Source organism: Telmatherina bonti (assembly GCF_933228915.1).
Source record: "Telmatherina bonti genome assembly, chromosome: 19".
NCBI lineage: Eukaryota > Metazoa > Chordata > Actinopteri > Atheriniformes > Telmatherinidae > Telmatherina > Telmatherina bonti.
Genome location: NC_136617.1, coordinates 3645592 through 3659389, shown reverse-complemented (window position 1 = coordinate 3659389; position 13798 = coordinate 3645592). Strand labels below are relative to the sequence as shown.

Genomic DNA, 13798 nt, shown 5'->3' with positions numbered 1-13798 from the left:
GTTGTTCTTGTTCTGGATGGTAGTATCCGGAACGTTGTTCTTGTTCTGGATGGTAGTATCCAGAACGTTTTTCTTGTTCTAGAAGGTAGTATCCAGAACATTGTTCTTGTTCTAGATGGTAGTATCCGGAACGTTGTTCTTGTTCGAGATGGTAGTATCCAGAATGTTGTTCCTGTTCTGGATGGTAGTATCCAAAACGTTGTTCCTGTTCTAGATGGTAGTATCCAGAACGTTGTTCTTGTTCTAGATGGTAGTATCCAGAACGTTGTTCTTGTTCTAGATGGTAGCATCCGGAACGTTGTTCTTGTTCTGGATGGTAGTATCCAGAACGTTTTTCCTGTTCTGGATGGTAGAATCGGAACGTTGTTCCTGTTCTGGATGGTAATATCCAGAACGTTGTTCTTGTTCTAGATGGTAGTATCCAGAACATTGTTCTTGTTCTAGATGGTAGTATCCGGAACGTTGTTCTTGTTCTGGATGGTAGTATCCAGAACGTTTTTCTTATTCTAGAAGGTAGTATCCAGAACATTGTTCTTGTTCTAGATGTTAGTATCCGGAACGTTGTTCTTGTTCTGGATGGTAGTATCCAGAACGTTTTTCTTGTTCTAGATGGAAGTATCCGGAACATTGTTCTTGTTCTAGATGGTAGTATCCGGAACGTTTTTCCTGTTCTGGATGGTAGTATCGGAACGTTGTTCCTGTTCTGGATGGTAGTATCCAGAATGTTGTTCCTGTTCTGGATGGTAATGTCCAGAACGTTGTTCTTGTTATAGATGGTAGTATCCAGAACGTTGTTCTTGTTCTAGATGGTAGTATTCAGAACGCTGTTCTTGTTCTAGATGGAAGTATCCAGAACGTTGTTCTTGTTCTGGATGGTAGTATCCAGAAAGTTGTTCTTGTTCTGGATGGTAGTATCCAGAACGTTGTTCTTGTTCTGGATGGTAGTATCCAGAACGTTGTTCTTGTTCTGGATGGTAGTATCCGGAACGTTTTTCCTGTTCTGGATGGTAGTATCAGAACGTTGTTCCTGTTCTGGATGGTAATATCCAGAACGTTGTTCTTGTTCTAGATTGTAGTATCCAGAACGTTGTTCTTGTTCTAGATGGTAGTATCCAGAACGTTGTTCTTGTTCTAGATGGTAGTATCCAGAACATTGTTCTTGTTCTAGATGGTAGTATCCAGAACATTGTTCTTGTTCTAGATGGTAGTATCCGGAATGTTTTTCCTGTTCTGGATGGTAGTATCCAGAACATTGTTCTTGTTCTAGATGGTAGTATTGGAACGTTGTTCCTGTTCTGGATGGTAGTATCCAGATTGTTGCTCTTGTTCTAGATGGTAGTATCCAGAATGTTGTTCTTGTTCTAGATGGTAGTATCCAGAACGTTGTTCCTGTTCTGGATGGTAGTATCCAGAACGTTGTTCTTGTTCTAGATGGTATTATCCAGAACGTTGTTCCTGTTCTAGATGGTAGTATCCAGAACGTTGTTCTTGTTCAAGATGGTAGTATCCACAACGTTGTTCCTGTTCTAGATAGTAGTATCCAGAACATTGTTCTTGTTCTAGATGGTAGTATCCAGAACGTTGTTCCTGTTCTAGATGGTAGTATCCGGAATGTTTTTCCTGTTCTGGATGATAGTATCCGGAACGTTGTTCCTGTTTTAGATGGTAGTATCCGGAACGTTTTCCTGTTTTAGATGGTAGTATCCGGAACGTTGTTCCTGTTCTAGATGGTAGTATCCGGAACGTTTTTCCTGTTCTGGATGGCTGTATCGGAACGTTTTTCCTGTTCTGGATGGTAGTATCCAGAATGTTGTTCTTGTTCTAGATGGTAGTATCCAGAACATTGTTCTTGTTCTAGATGGTAGTATCGGAACGCTGTTCCTGTTCTGGATGGTAGTATCCAGATTGTTGCTCTTGTTCTAGATGGTAGTATCCAGAACGTTGTTCTTGTTCTAGATGGTAGTATCCAGAACGTTGTTCCTGTTCTGGATGGTAGTATCCAGAACGTTGTTCTTGTTCTAGATGGTATTATCCAGAACGTTGTTCCTGTTCTAGATGGTAGTATCCAGAACGTTGTTCTTGTTCAAGATGGTAGTATCCACAACGTTGTTCCTGTTCTAGATAGTAGTATCCAGAACATTGTTCTTGTTCTAGATGGTAGTATCCAGAACGTTGTTCTTGTTCTGGATGGTAGTATCCAGAACGTTTTTCCTGTTCTGGACGTTAGAATCGGAACGTTGTTCCTGTTCTGGATGGTAATATCCAGAACGTTGTTCCTGTTCTGGATGGTAGTATCCAGAATGTTGTTCTTGTTCTAGATGGTAGTATCCAGAACATTGTTCTTGTTCTAGATGGTAGTATCGGAACGTTGTTCCTGTTCTGGATGGTAGTATCCAGAATGTTGTTCTTGTTCTAGATGGTAGTATCCAGAACGTTGTTCTTGTTCTAGAAGGTAGTATCCAGAACGTTGTTCCTGTTCTGGATGGTAGTATCCAGAATGTTGTTCCTGTTCTGGATGGTAGTATCCAGAATGTTGTTCCTGTTCTGGATGGTAGTATCCAGAATGTTGTTCCTGTTCTGGATGGTAGTATCCAGAATGTTGTTCCCGTTCTGGATGGTAGTATCCAGAATGTTGTTCTTGTTCTAGATGGTAGTATCCAGAACGTTGTTCTTGTTCTAGATGGTAGTATCCAGAACGTTGTTCTTGTTCTAGATGGTAGTATCCAGAACGTTGTTCTTGTTCTAGATGGTAGTATCCAGAACGTTGTTCTTGTTCTAGATGGTAGTATCCAGAACGTTGTTCTTGTTCTAGATGGTAGTATCCAGAACGTTGTTCCTGTTCTGGATGGTAGTATCCAAAACGTTGTTCCTGTTCTAGATAGTAGTATCCAGAACGTTGTTCTTGTTCTAGATGGTAGTATCCAGAACGTTGTTCTTGTTCTAGATTGTAGTATCCAGAACATTGTTCTGTTCTAGATGGTAGTATCCGGAACGTTTTTCCTGTTCTGGATGGCAGTATCGGAATGTTTTTCCTGTTCTGGATGGTAGTATCCAGAACGTTGTTCTTGTTCTAGATGGTAGTATCCAGAACATTGTTCTTGTTCTAGATGGTAGTATCCGGAATGTTTTTTCTGTTCTGGATGGTAGTATCCAGAACGTTGTTCCTTTTCTAGATAGTAGTATCCAGAACGTTGTTCCTGTTCTAGATGGTAGTATCCGGAACGTTTTTCCTGTTCTAGATGGTAGTATCCGGAACGTTTTTCCTGTTCTGGATGGCTGTATCGGAACGTTGTTCCTGTTCTGGATGGTAGTATCCAGAATGTTGTTCTTGTTCTAGATGGTAGTATCCAGAACATTGTTCTTGTTCTAGATGGTAGTATCGGAACGTTGTTCCTGTTCTGGATGGTAGTATCCAGAACATTGTTCTTGTTCTAGATGGTAGTATTGGAACGTTGTTCCTGTTCTGGATGGTAGTATCCAGATTGTTGCTCTTGTTCTAGATGGTAGTATCCAGAATGTTGTTCTTGTTCTAGATGGTAGTATCCAGAACGTTGTTCCTGTTCTGGATGGTAGTATCCAGAACGTTGTTCTTGTTCTAGATGGTATTATCCAGAACGTTGTTCCTGTTCTAGATGGTAGTATCCAGAACGTTGTTCTTGTTCAAGATGGTAGTATCCACAACGTTGTTCCTGTTCTAGATAGTAGTATCCAGAACATTGTTCTTGTTCTAGATGGTAGTATCCAGAACGTTGTTCCTGTTCTAGATGGTAGTATCCGGAATGTTTTTCCTGTTCTGGATGATAGTATCCGGAACGTTGTTCCTGTTTTAGATGGTAGTATCCGGAACGTTTTCCTGTTTTAGATGGTAGTATCCGGAACGTTGTTCCTGTTCTAGATGGTAGTATCCGGAACGTTTTTCCTGTTCTGGATGGCTGTATCGGAACGTTTTTCCTGTTCTGGATGGTAGTATCCAGAATGTTGTTCTTGTTCTAGATGGTAGTATCCAGAACATTGCTCTTGTTCTAGATGGTAGTATCGGAACGCTGTTCCTGTTCTGGATGGTAGTATCCAGATTGTTGCTCTTGTTCTAGATGGTAGTATCCAGAACGTTGTTCTTGTTCTAGATGGTAGTATCCAGAACGTTGTTCCTGTTCTGGATGGTAGTATCCAGAACGTTGTTCTTGTTCTAGATGGTATTATCCAGAACGTTGTTCCTGTTCTAGATGGTAGTATCCAGAACGTTGTTCTTGTTCAAGATGGTAGTATCCACAACGTTGTTCCTGTTCTAGATAGTAGTATCCAGAACATTGTTCTTGTTCTAGATGGTAGTATCCAGAACGTTGTTCTTGTTCTGGATGGTAGTATCCAGAACGTTTTTCCTGTTCTGGACGTTAGAATCGGAACGTTGTTCCTGTTCTGGATGGTAATATCCAGAACGTTGTTCCTGTTCTGGATGGTAGTATCCAGAATGTTGTTCTTGTTCTAGATGGTAGTATCCAGAACATTGTTCTTGTTCTAGATGGTAGTATCGGAACGTTGTTCCTGTTCTGGATGGTAGTATCCAGAATGTTGTTCTTGTTCTAGATGGTAGTATCCAGAACGTTGTTCTTGTTCTAGAAGGTAGTATCCAGAACGTTGTTCCTGTTCTGGATGGTAGTATCCAGAATGTTGTTCCTGTTCTGGATGGTAGTATCCAGAATGTTGTTCCTGTTCTGGATGGTAGTATCCAGAATGTTGTTCCTGTTCTGGATGGTAGTATCCAGAATGTTGTTCCCGTTCTGGATGGTAGTATCCAGAATGTTGTTCTTGTTCTAGATGGTAGTATCCAGAACGTTGTTCTTGTTCTAGATGGTAGTATCCAGAACGTTGTTCTTGTTCTAGATGGTAGTATCCAGAACGTTGTTCTTGTTCTAGATGGTAGTATCCAGAACGTTGTTCTTGTTCTAGATGGTAGTATCCAGAACGTTGTTCTTGTTCTAGATGGTAGTATCCAGAACGTTGTTCCTGTTCTGGATGGTAGTATCCAAAACGTTGTTCCTGTTCTAGATAGTAGTATCCAGAACGTTGTTCTTGTTCTAGATGGTAGTATCCAGAACGTTGTTCTTGTTCTAGATTGTAGTATCCAGAACATTGTTCTGTTCTAGATGGTAGTATCCGGAACGTTTTTCCTGTTCTGGATGGCAGTATCGGAATGTTTTTCCTGTTCTGGATGGTAGTATCCAGAACGTTGTTCTTGTTCTAGATGGTAGTATCCAGAACATTGTTCTTGTTCTAGATGGTAGTATCCGGAATGTTTTTTCTGTTCTGGATGGTAGTATCCAGAACGTTGTTCCTTTTCTAGATAGTAGTATCCAGAACGTTGTTCCTGTTCTAGATGGTAGTATCCGGAACGTTTTTCCTGTTCTAGATGGTAGTATCCGGAACGTTTTTCCTGTTCTGGATGGCTGTATCGGAACGTTGTTCCTGTTCTGGATGGTAGTATCCAGAATGTTGTTCTTGTTCTAGATGGTAGTATCCAGAACATTGTTCTTGTTCTAGATGGTAGTATCGGAACGTTGTTCCTGTTCTGGATGGTAGTATCCAGAATGTTGTTCTTGTTCTAGATGGTAGTATCCAGAACGTTGTTCTTGTTCTAGATGGTAGCATCCAGAACGTTGTTCTTGTTCTAGATGGTAGTATCCAGAACGTTGTTCCTGTTCTGGATGGTAGTATCCAGAACGTTGTTCTTGTTCTAGATGGTAGTATCCAGAAAGTTGTTCCTGTTCTAGATGGTAGTATCCAGAACGTTGTTCTTGTTCAAGATGGTAGTATCCACAACGTTGTTCTTGTTCTAGATAGTAGTATCCAGAACATTGTTCTTGTTCTAGATGGTAGTATCCAGAACGTTGATCCTGTTCTAGATGGTAGTATCCAGAACGTTGTTCCTGTTCTAGATGGTAGTATCCAGAACGTTGTTCCTGTTCTGGATGGTAGTATCCGGAACGTTTTTCCTGTTCTGGATGGCAGTATCGGAACGTTTTTCCTGTTCTGGATGGTAGTATCCAGAATGTTGTTCTTGTTCTAGATGGTAGTATCCAGAACATTGTTCTTGTTCTAGATGGTAGTATCGGAACGTTGTTCCTGTTCTGGATGGTAGTATCCAGAATGTTGTTCTTGTTCTAGATGGTAGTATCCAGAACCTTGTTCTTGTTCTAGATGGTAGTATCCAGAAAGTTGTTCCTGTTCTGGATGGCAGTATCGGAATGTTTTTCCTGTTCTGGATGGTAGTATCCAGAACGTTGTTCCTGTTCTAGATGGTAGTATCCAGAAAGTTGTTCTTGTTCTAGATGGTAGTATCCGGAACGTTTTTCCTGTTCTAGATGGTAGTATCCGGAACGTTTTTCCTGTTCTGGATGGTAGTATCCAGAATGTTGTTCTTGTTCTAGATGGTAGTATCCAGAACGTTGTTCTTGTTCTAGATGGTAGTATCCAGACCGTTGTTCTTGTTCTAGATGGTAGTATCCAGAACGTTGTTCCTGTTCTGGATGGTAGTATCCAGAACATTGTTCTTGTTCTAGATGGTAGTATCCGGAACGTTTTTCCTGTTCTGGATGGCAGTATCGGAATGTTTTTCCTGTTCTGGATGGTAGTATCCAGAACGTTGTTCTTGTTCTAGATGGTAGTATCCAGAACATTGTTCTTGTTCTAGATGGTAGTATCCGGAATGTTTTTTCTGTTCTGGATGGTAGTATCCAGAACGTTGTTCCTTTTCTAGATGGTAGTATCCAGAACGTTGTTCCTGTTCTAGATGGTAGTATCCGGAACGTTTTTCCTGTTCTAGATGGTAGTATCCGGAACGTTTTTCCTGTTCTGGATGGCTGTATCGGAACGTTGTTCCTGTTCTGGATGGTAGTATCCAGAATGTTGTTCTTGTTCTAGATGGTAGTATCCAGAACATTGTTCTTGTTCTAGATGGTAGTATCGGAACGTTGTTCCTGTTCTGGATGGTAGTATCCAGAATGTTGTTCTTGTTCTAGATGGTAGTATCCAGAACGTTGTTCTTGTTCTAGATGGTAGTATCCAGAACGTTGTTCTTGTTCTAGATGGTAGTATCCAGAACGTTGTTCCTGTTCTAGATGGTAGTATCCAGAACGTTGTTCTTGTTCAAGATGGTAGTATCCACAACGTTGTTCCTGTTCTAGATAGTAGTATCCAGAACATTGTTCTTGTTCTAGATGGTAGTATCCAGAACGTTGTTCCTGTTCTAGATGGTAGTATCCAGAACGTTGTTCCTGTTCTGGATGGTAGTATCCGGAACGTTTTTCCTGTTCTGGATGGCAGTATCGGAACGTTTTTCCTGTTCTGGATGGTAGTATCCAGAATGTTGTTCTTGTTCTAGATGGTAGTATCCAGAACATTGTTCTTGTTCTAGATGGTAGTATCGGAACGTTGTTCCTGTTCTGGATGGTAGTATCCAGAATGTTGTTCTTGTTCTAGATGGTAGTATCCAGAACGTTGTTCTTGTTCTAGATGGTAGTATCCAGAAAGTTGTTCCTGTTCTGGATGGCAGTATCGGAATGTTTTTCCTGTTCTGGATGGTAGTATCCAGAACATTGTTCTTGTTCTAGATGGTAGTATCCAGAACGTTGTTCTTGTTCTAGATGGTAGTATCCGGAACGTTTTTCCTGTTCTAGATGGTAGTATCCGGAACGTTTTTCCTGTTCTGGATGGTAGTTACCAGAACGTTGTTCCTGTTCTGAAAGGTAGTATCCAGAACGTTGTTCTTGTTCTAGATGGTAGTATCCAGCATGTTGTTCCTGTTCTAGTTGGTAGTATCCAGAACGTTGTTCTTGTTCTAGATGGTAGTATCCAGAACATTGTTCTTGTTCTAGATGGTAGTATCCGGAACGTTTTTCCTGTTCTGGATGGCAGTATCGGAATGTTTTTCCTGTTCTGGATGGTAGTATCCAGAACGTTGTTCTTGTTCTAGATGGTAGTATCCAGAACATTGTTCTTGTTCTAGATGGTAGTATCCGGAATGTTTTTTCTGTTCTGGATGGTAGTATCCAGAACGTTGTTCCTTTTCTAGATTGTAGTATCCAGAACGTTGTTCCTGTTCTAGATGGTAGTATCCGGAACGTTTTTCCTGTTCTAGATGGTAGTATCCGGAATGTTTTTCCTGTTCTGGATGGCTGTATCGGAACGTTGTTCCTGTTCTGGATGGTAGTATCCAGAATGTTGTTCTTGTTCTAGATGGTAGTATCCAGAACATTGTTCTTGTTCTAGATGGTAGTATCGGAACGTTGTTCCTGTTCTGGATGGTAGTATCCAGAATGTTGTTCTTGTTCTAGACGGTAGTATCCAGAACGTTGTTCTTGTTCTAGATGGTAGTATCCAGAACGTTGTTCTTGTTCTAGATGGTAGTATCCAGAACGTTGTTCCTGTTCTGGATGGTAGTATCCAGAACGTTGTTCTTGTTCTAGATGGTAGTATCCAGAACGTTGTTCCTGTTCTAGATGGTAGTATCCAGAACGTTGTTCTTGTTCAAGATGGTAGTATCCACAACGTTGTTCCTGTTCTGGATGGTAGTATCCGGAACGTTTTTCCTGTTCTGGATGGCAGTATCGGAACGTTTTTCCTGTTCTGGATGGTAGTATCCAGAATGTTGTTCTTGTTCTAGATGGTAGTATCCAGAACATTGTTCTTGTTCTAGATGGTAGTATCGGAACGTTGTTCCTGTTCTGGATGGCAGTATCGGAATGTTTTTCCTGTTCTGGATGGTAGTATCCAGAACGTTGTTCTTGTTCTAGATGGTAGTATCCAGAACGTTGTTCTTGTTCTAGATGGTAGTATCCGGAACGTTTTTCCTGTTCTAGATGGTAGTATCCGGAACGTTTTTCCTGTTCTGGATGGTAGTATCCAGAATGTTGTTCTTGTTCTAGACGGTAGTATCCAGAACGTTGTTCTTGTTCTAGATGGTAGTATCCAGAACGTTGTTCTTGTTCTAGATGGTAGTATCCAGAACGTTGTTCCTGTTCTGGATGGTAGTATCCAGAACGTTGTTCTTGTTCTAGATGGTAGTATCCAGAACGTTGTTCCTGTTCTAGATGGTAGTATCCAGAACGTTGTTCTTGTTCAAGATGGTAGTATCCACAACGTTGTTCCTGTTCTAGATAGTAGTATCCAGAACATTGTTCTTGTTCTAGATGGTAGTATCCAGAACATTGTTCCTGTTCTAGATGGTAGTATCCAGAACGTTGTTCCTGTTCTGGATGGTAGTATCCGGAACGTTTTTCCTGTTCTGGATGGCAGTATCGGAACGTTTTTCCTGTTCTGGATGGTAGTATCCAGAATGTTGTTCTTGTTCTAGATGGTAGTATCCAGAACATTGTTCTTGTTCTAGATGGTAGTATCGGAACGTTGTTCCTGTTCTGGATGGTAGTATCCAGAATGTTGTTCTTGTTCTAGATGGTAGTATCCAGAACGTTGTTCTTGTTCTAGATGGTAGTATCCAGAAAGTTGTTCCTGTTCTGGATGGCAGTATCGGAATGTTTTTCCTGTTCTGGATGGTAGTATCCGGAACGTTTTTCCTGTTCTGGATGGTAGTTACCAGAACGTTGTTCCTGTTCTGAAAGGTAGTATCCAGAACGTTGTTCTTGTTCTAGATGGTAGTATCCAGCATGTTGTTCCTGTTCTAGATGGTAGTATCCAGAACGTTGTTCTTGTTCTAGATGGTAGTATCCAGAACGTTGTTCTTGTTCTAGATGGTAGTATCCAGAACGTTGTTCCTGTTCTGGATGGTAGTATCCAAAACGTTGTTCCTGTTCTAGATGGTAGTATCCAGAACGTTGTTCTTGTTCTAGATGGTAGTATCCAGAACGTTGTTCTTGTTCTAGATTGTAGTATCCAGAACATTGTTCTTGTTCTAGATGGTAGTATCCGGAACGTTTTTCCTGTTCTGGATGGCAGTATCGGAATGTTTTTCCTGTTCTGGATGGTAGTATCCAGAACGTTGTTCTTGTTCTAGATGGTAGTATCCAGAACATTGTTCTTGTTCTAGATGGTAGTATCCGGAATGTTTTTTCTGTTCTGGATGGTAGTATCCAGAACGTTGTTCCTTTTCTAGATGGTAGTATCCAGAACGTTGTTCCTGTTCTAGATGGTAGTATCCGGAACGTTTTTCCTGTTCTGGATGGCTGTATCGGAACGTTGTTCCTGTTCTGGATGGCTGTATCGGAACGTTGTTCCTGTTCTGGATGGTAGTATCCAGAATGTTGTTCTTGTTCTAGATGGTAGTATCCAGAACATTGTTCTTGTTCTAGATGGTAGTATCGGAACGTTGTTCCTGTTCTGGATGGTAGTATCCAGAATGTTGTTCTTGTTCTAGATGGTAGTATCCAGAACGTTGTTCTTGTTCTAGATGGTAGTATCCAGAACGTTGTTCTTGTTCTAGATGGTAGTATCCAGAACGTTGTTCCTGTTCTGGATGGTAGTATCCAGAACGTTGTTCTTGTTCTAGATGGTAGTATCCAGAACGTTGTTCCTGTTCTAGATGGTAGTATCCAGAACGTTGTTCTTGTTCAAGATGGTAGTATCCACAACGTTGTTCCTGTTCTAGATAGTAGTATCCAGAACATTGTTCTTGTTCTAGATGGTAGTATCCAGAACGTTGTTCCTGTTCTAGATGGTAGTATCCAGAACGTTGTTCCTGTTCTGGATGGTAGTATCCGGAACGTTTTTCCTGTTCTGGATGGCAGTATCGGAACGTTTTTCCTGTTCTGGATGGTAGTATCCAGAATGTTGTTCCTGTTCTGGATGGTAGTATCCAGAATGGAAAACCTGTTGGGAACTTATTCTGGATTTTCTCACCATTTATTGTGGAGTTATATGCAGATAAACCTTCCTTTTCCATGATTCTTATAGTTAGGATATGAGCATCTCCTGAGTTGGAGTCTGCATGTTCGGGACCCAACTGTCCAGGTTCTGCTCATTGCTCTTATAGTTATGGGTAGTCTAGCCATCCATTACTTATGTAGCAATGGGGATGTTACCTGATGCACTGAGAAGTACCTCGCTCTATTTCTCTAATATATTAATGTATAAATATATGCCAATATTGTTGTCTCTAACTTATTTCTCCTTTTTTCCGCAGGTCTTCCTGAATAAGTGCAGTTGTACATGTTGATCTGTCTTTCCTGTCCTCTCCACCCCAACCAGTCGAGGCAGATGGCTGCCCTCCCTGAGCCGGGTTCTGCCGGAGGTTTTCTTCCTGTTAAAGGGGAGTTTTTTCCTTCCCACTGTCGCCTCATGCAGCTCAGGATGGGGGATTGGATCCAAGTCATGACTCGATGCAATCAGTTGGTTTCTATTATAGGTTATGTATGAACTGGCTTGAAATGATGTGGACGTAAACCTGGGACAACATTGTTGTGAACATTATCAGATAAACGCTGGTGAAAACATATCCATGATAACGTTTCCATGAGACGCTGCTGTGAGGGAACAGACAGACTTAAACATTCTATTTTATTATAAAAGTACTTCCCACACTTTTAAAAGAGCAAATCTACTTCTGATGATGTTAAACTGAGTTTATCTGCTTCTGATTCCTGTGTTTTCTGCACCGTCGTCTCCAAGCGCCAGCTGCACAGCTCGGATCTGTAAAATGTGTCTCGCTTTTATAACTGAACTTCTGCAAACAGGATTATTAACATAGAGGATCTTCAGCACCACCCTGGTTCCTCTGCACCCACGTGTACGAGCGTCCAGCCTCAGGCTTGGTCTTCGTCTGGTCCTCCAGGAACAGAAACGCCATCAACGACGTAAGGACAAGTTTTAACGGCAGCTTGTTAATCAGCTGACTTCTCACGTCTGTTCTGTCAAAAGAAGCTAGAAGTCCAAACAGAGGACCCTCACATGCACAAACGTGCACACAACCACAACACAGCAGAGGAATTATGGACTATTATAGACAATTATTTAGTTATTATTTTCTGTTATGAAATAATAATAATTGTGCTTCCTGGTTCCTCTTCACACGGCTAATCGAACCTTTCACTGTCGACAATATGAAATATTGTGCACAGAATTTTGATTTTTTTAGTTTGTTCGCCTCAAGCTGAGCTGCTGCCTCCAGCTGCAATGCATGATGGTCCATCACGTCGCTGCACGCAATGTCTCCTCACGCTTGTCACAAAGACTGAAAACCTTTCTGTGGAAATCTTAGGACGAATCAAACGCATCCTTGCTGATGGATTATAACTCAAAGCGAACGCAGTGAGACAGGAAAGCTGTTTATACAACAAACAATAAACACGTGTTTATATTGTCTTTTTTGTGTCTGGATCTTTAAAAACTAAGCAAAACTTCTGTCACAAACAACATGACTTTACTGCTACAGATTTTGCCCAGTTCCAGCTGGTTTGAACTGGTCCATATGGTTGTTTGTATGACTTCAACTTCATTATCTCTGTTTAGACGTCACGTCTCTTTTACACTTCTAAGATTCTGGCGGTTTCGGCCCGTTTTCAGACAGGTCAGAGCAACCCTAACCCGGGTCAGAGTTAGGTCTGGTCAGGGGCCACTGATCAATATGGGTTACACCCTAAACCGTCTTATCTGATTAGTGACTAAACAGCTGCTGATTAAAACCACAGAGAGACGGCGCTCGCTGAGGAGCCTTTAAACGCCGCTGACAGCCCTTCCGTTCGTGCTCCATCAGCTTCCATTAAGTCCTGCTGAAAATGATATCATCATTTATCAGGCCAAAGCATCACTTCCACATCCATTAAGGTCCGTATGGCTGCAGCATCTGGTGATGACCTGCAAACACCAGACTAGATTCAGACTTTCCTGATGTTTCCCAGGCAGAACCGTTCCTGGAAGACGTTGCTTCTGAAAGAGCTCCAGGAACATAACGTCAGCATGATGTGGAGCCTCACGGGGCCGAAGGGAGTCCACATCTCATGATCACTTCCACAGAAGAGCACTGAAGCCCGAAGCAAGTCACTGACTGCTGCAGATATCGGGACAGAGACGGGTTCATCTGGTTGGGAAGGACCTTTAACATACAGTTGAACTTGTGCAGAGACACCACACAAGCAGAGGATTGTCTGTGATCAGGAGGCCGGGGCCGCGAATTAGAGTCTCTGAACATGTTGTGTCTTGGAAAGGCCCAGTTCGACTCCAGCTCTCCTTTGGTGAGAAGGAAAAGAGGCTTGTGGGCGAGTTTCCATCCACAAACAGGGAAAAAACCATCTCTAAAGAAGCGGTACCGTGTCCCTGATTGGCCGGATCCAGCTGACGGCACAGGTGAGGAGTTCTATTTGGACTTGAGCTTACGATCCAAGCTGCAGAAGAACCGGGAAGGTTTGTGTCATAACTACACTCCTAACGTCACATGTTGGTGGACCCTGCTGGGTGCTGCAGGTCCCAGCAGAACCCAAACACAGCAGATGGAGTGTTCTGCAGAACTCATCAAAAAACACACTGCTGATCACAAACAGCTGATTTATATTAATACCTGCATCATCTTTATGATGTTGGGCTTTTTAGCTAAGTGAACTCACAGAGGAAACAGCTTGAAGGGTCACAAGATAAAATTGATGTTTGCAGAGCCTCATCAAACCTTTTGCACGACCATCGCAGCAGCTCAGCGCATCTGGACGGAACCTTTCTCCGGCCATCGCAGCAGCTCAGCGCATCTGGACGGAACCTTTCTCCGGCCATCGCAGCAGCTCAGCGCACCTGGCGGAACCTTTCTACTGCCATCGCAGCAGCTCAGCGCATCTGGACGGAACCTTTCTCCGGCCATCGCAGC

At 42.1% G+C, this 13798-nt stretch overlaps 2 protein-coding genes across 2 annotated transcripts in view; one reads left to right on the top strand and one right to left on the bottom strand.

The window, feature by feature from the left end:
* LOC306770372 (uncharacterized protein) overlaps positions 1 to 11794 on the bottom strand; it is a gene marked incomplete at its 5' end in the record, with an annotated part of 127393 nt that extends 115599 nt beyond the window's left edge. Inside the window, one exon of the mRNA XM_079259231.1 lies at positions 11692 to 11794. Coding sequence (XP_079115357.1) covers positions 11692 to 11794 — 103 coding nt within the window. The remainder of the gene's footprint in view (positions 1 to 11691) is intronic.
* A 1339-nt stretch (positions 11795 to 13133) lies between these two features.
* The window catches only part of kiaa0319l (KIAA0319-like), a gene marked incomplete at its 5' end in the record, with an annotated part of 24840 nt that continues 24175 nt past the window's right edge, over positions 13134 to 13798 (top strand). Inside the window, one exon of the mRNA XM_079259229.1 lies at positions 13134 to 13347. Coding sequence (XP_079115355.1) covers positions 13134 to 13347 — 214 coding nt within the window. The remainder of the gene's footprint in view (positions 13348 to 13798) is intronic.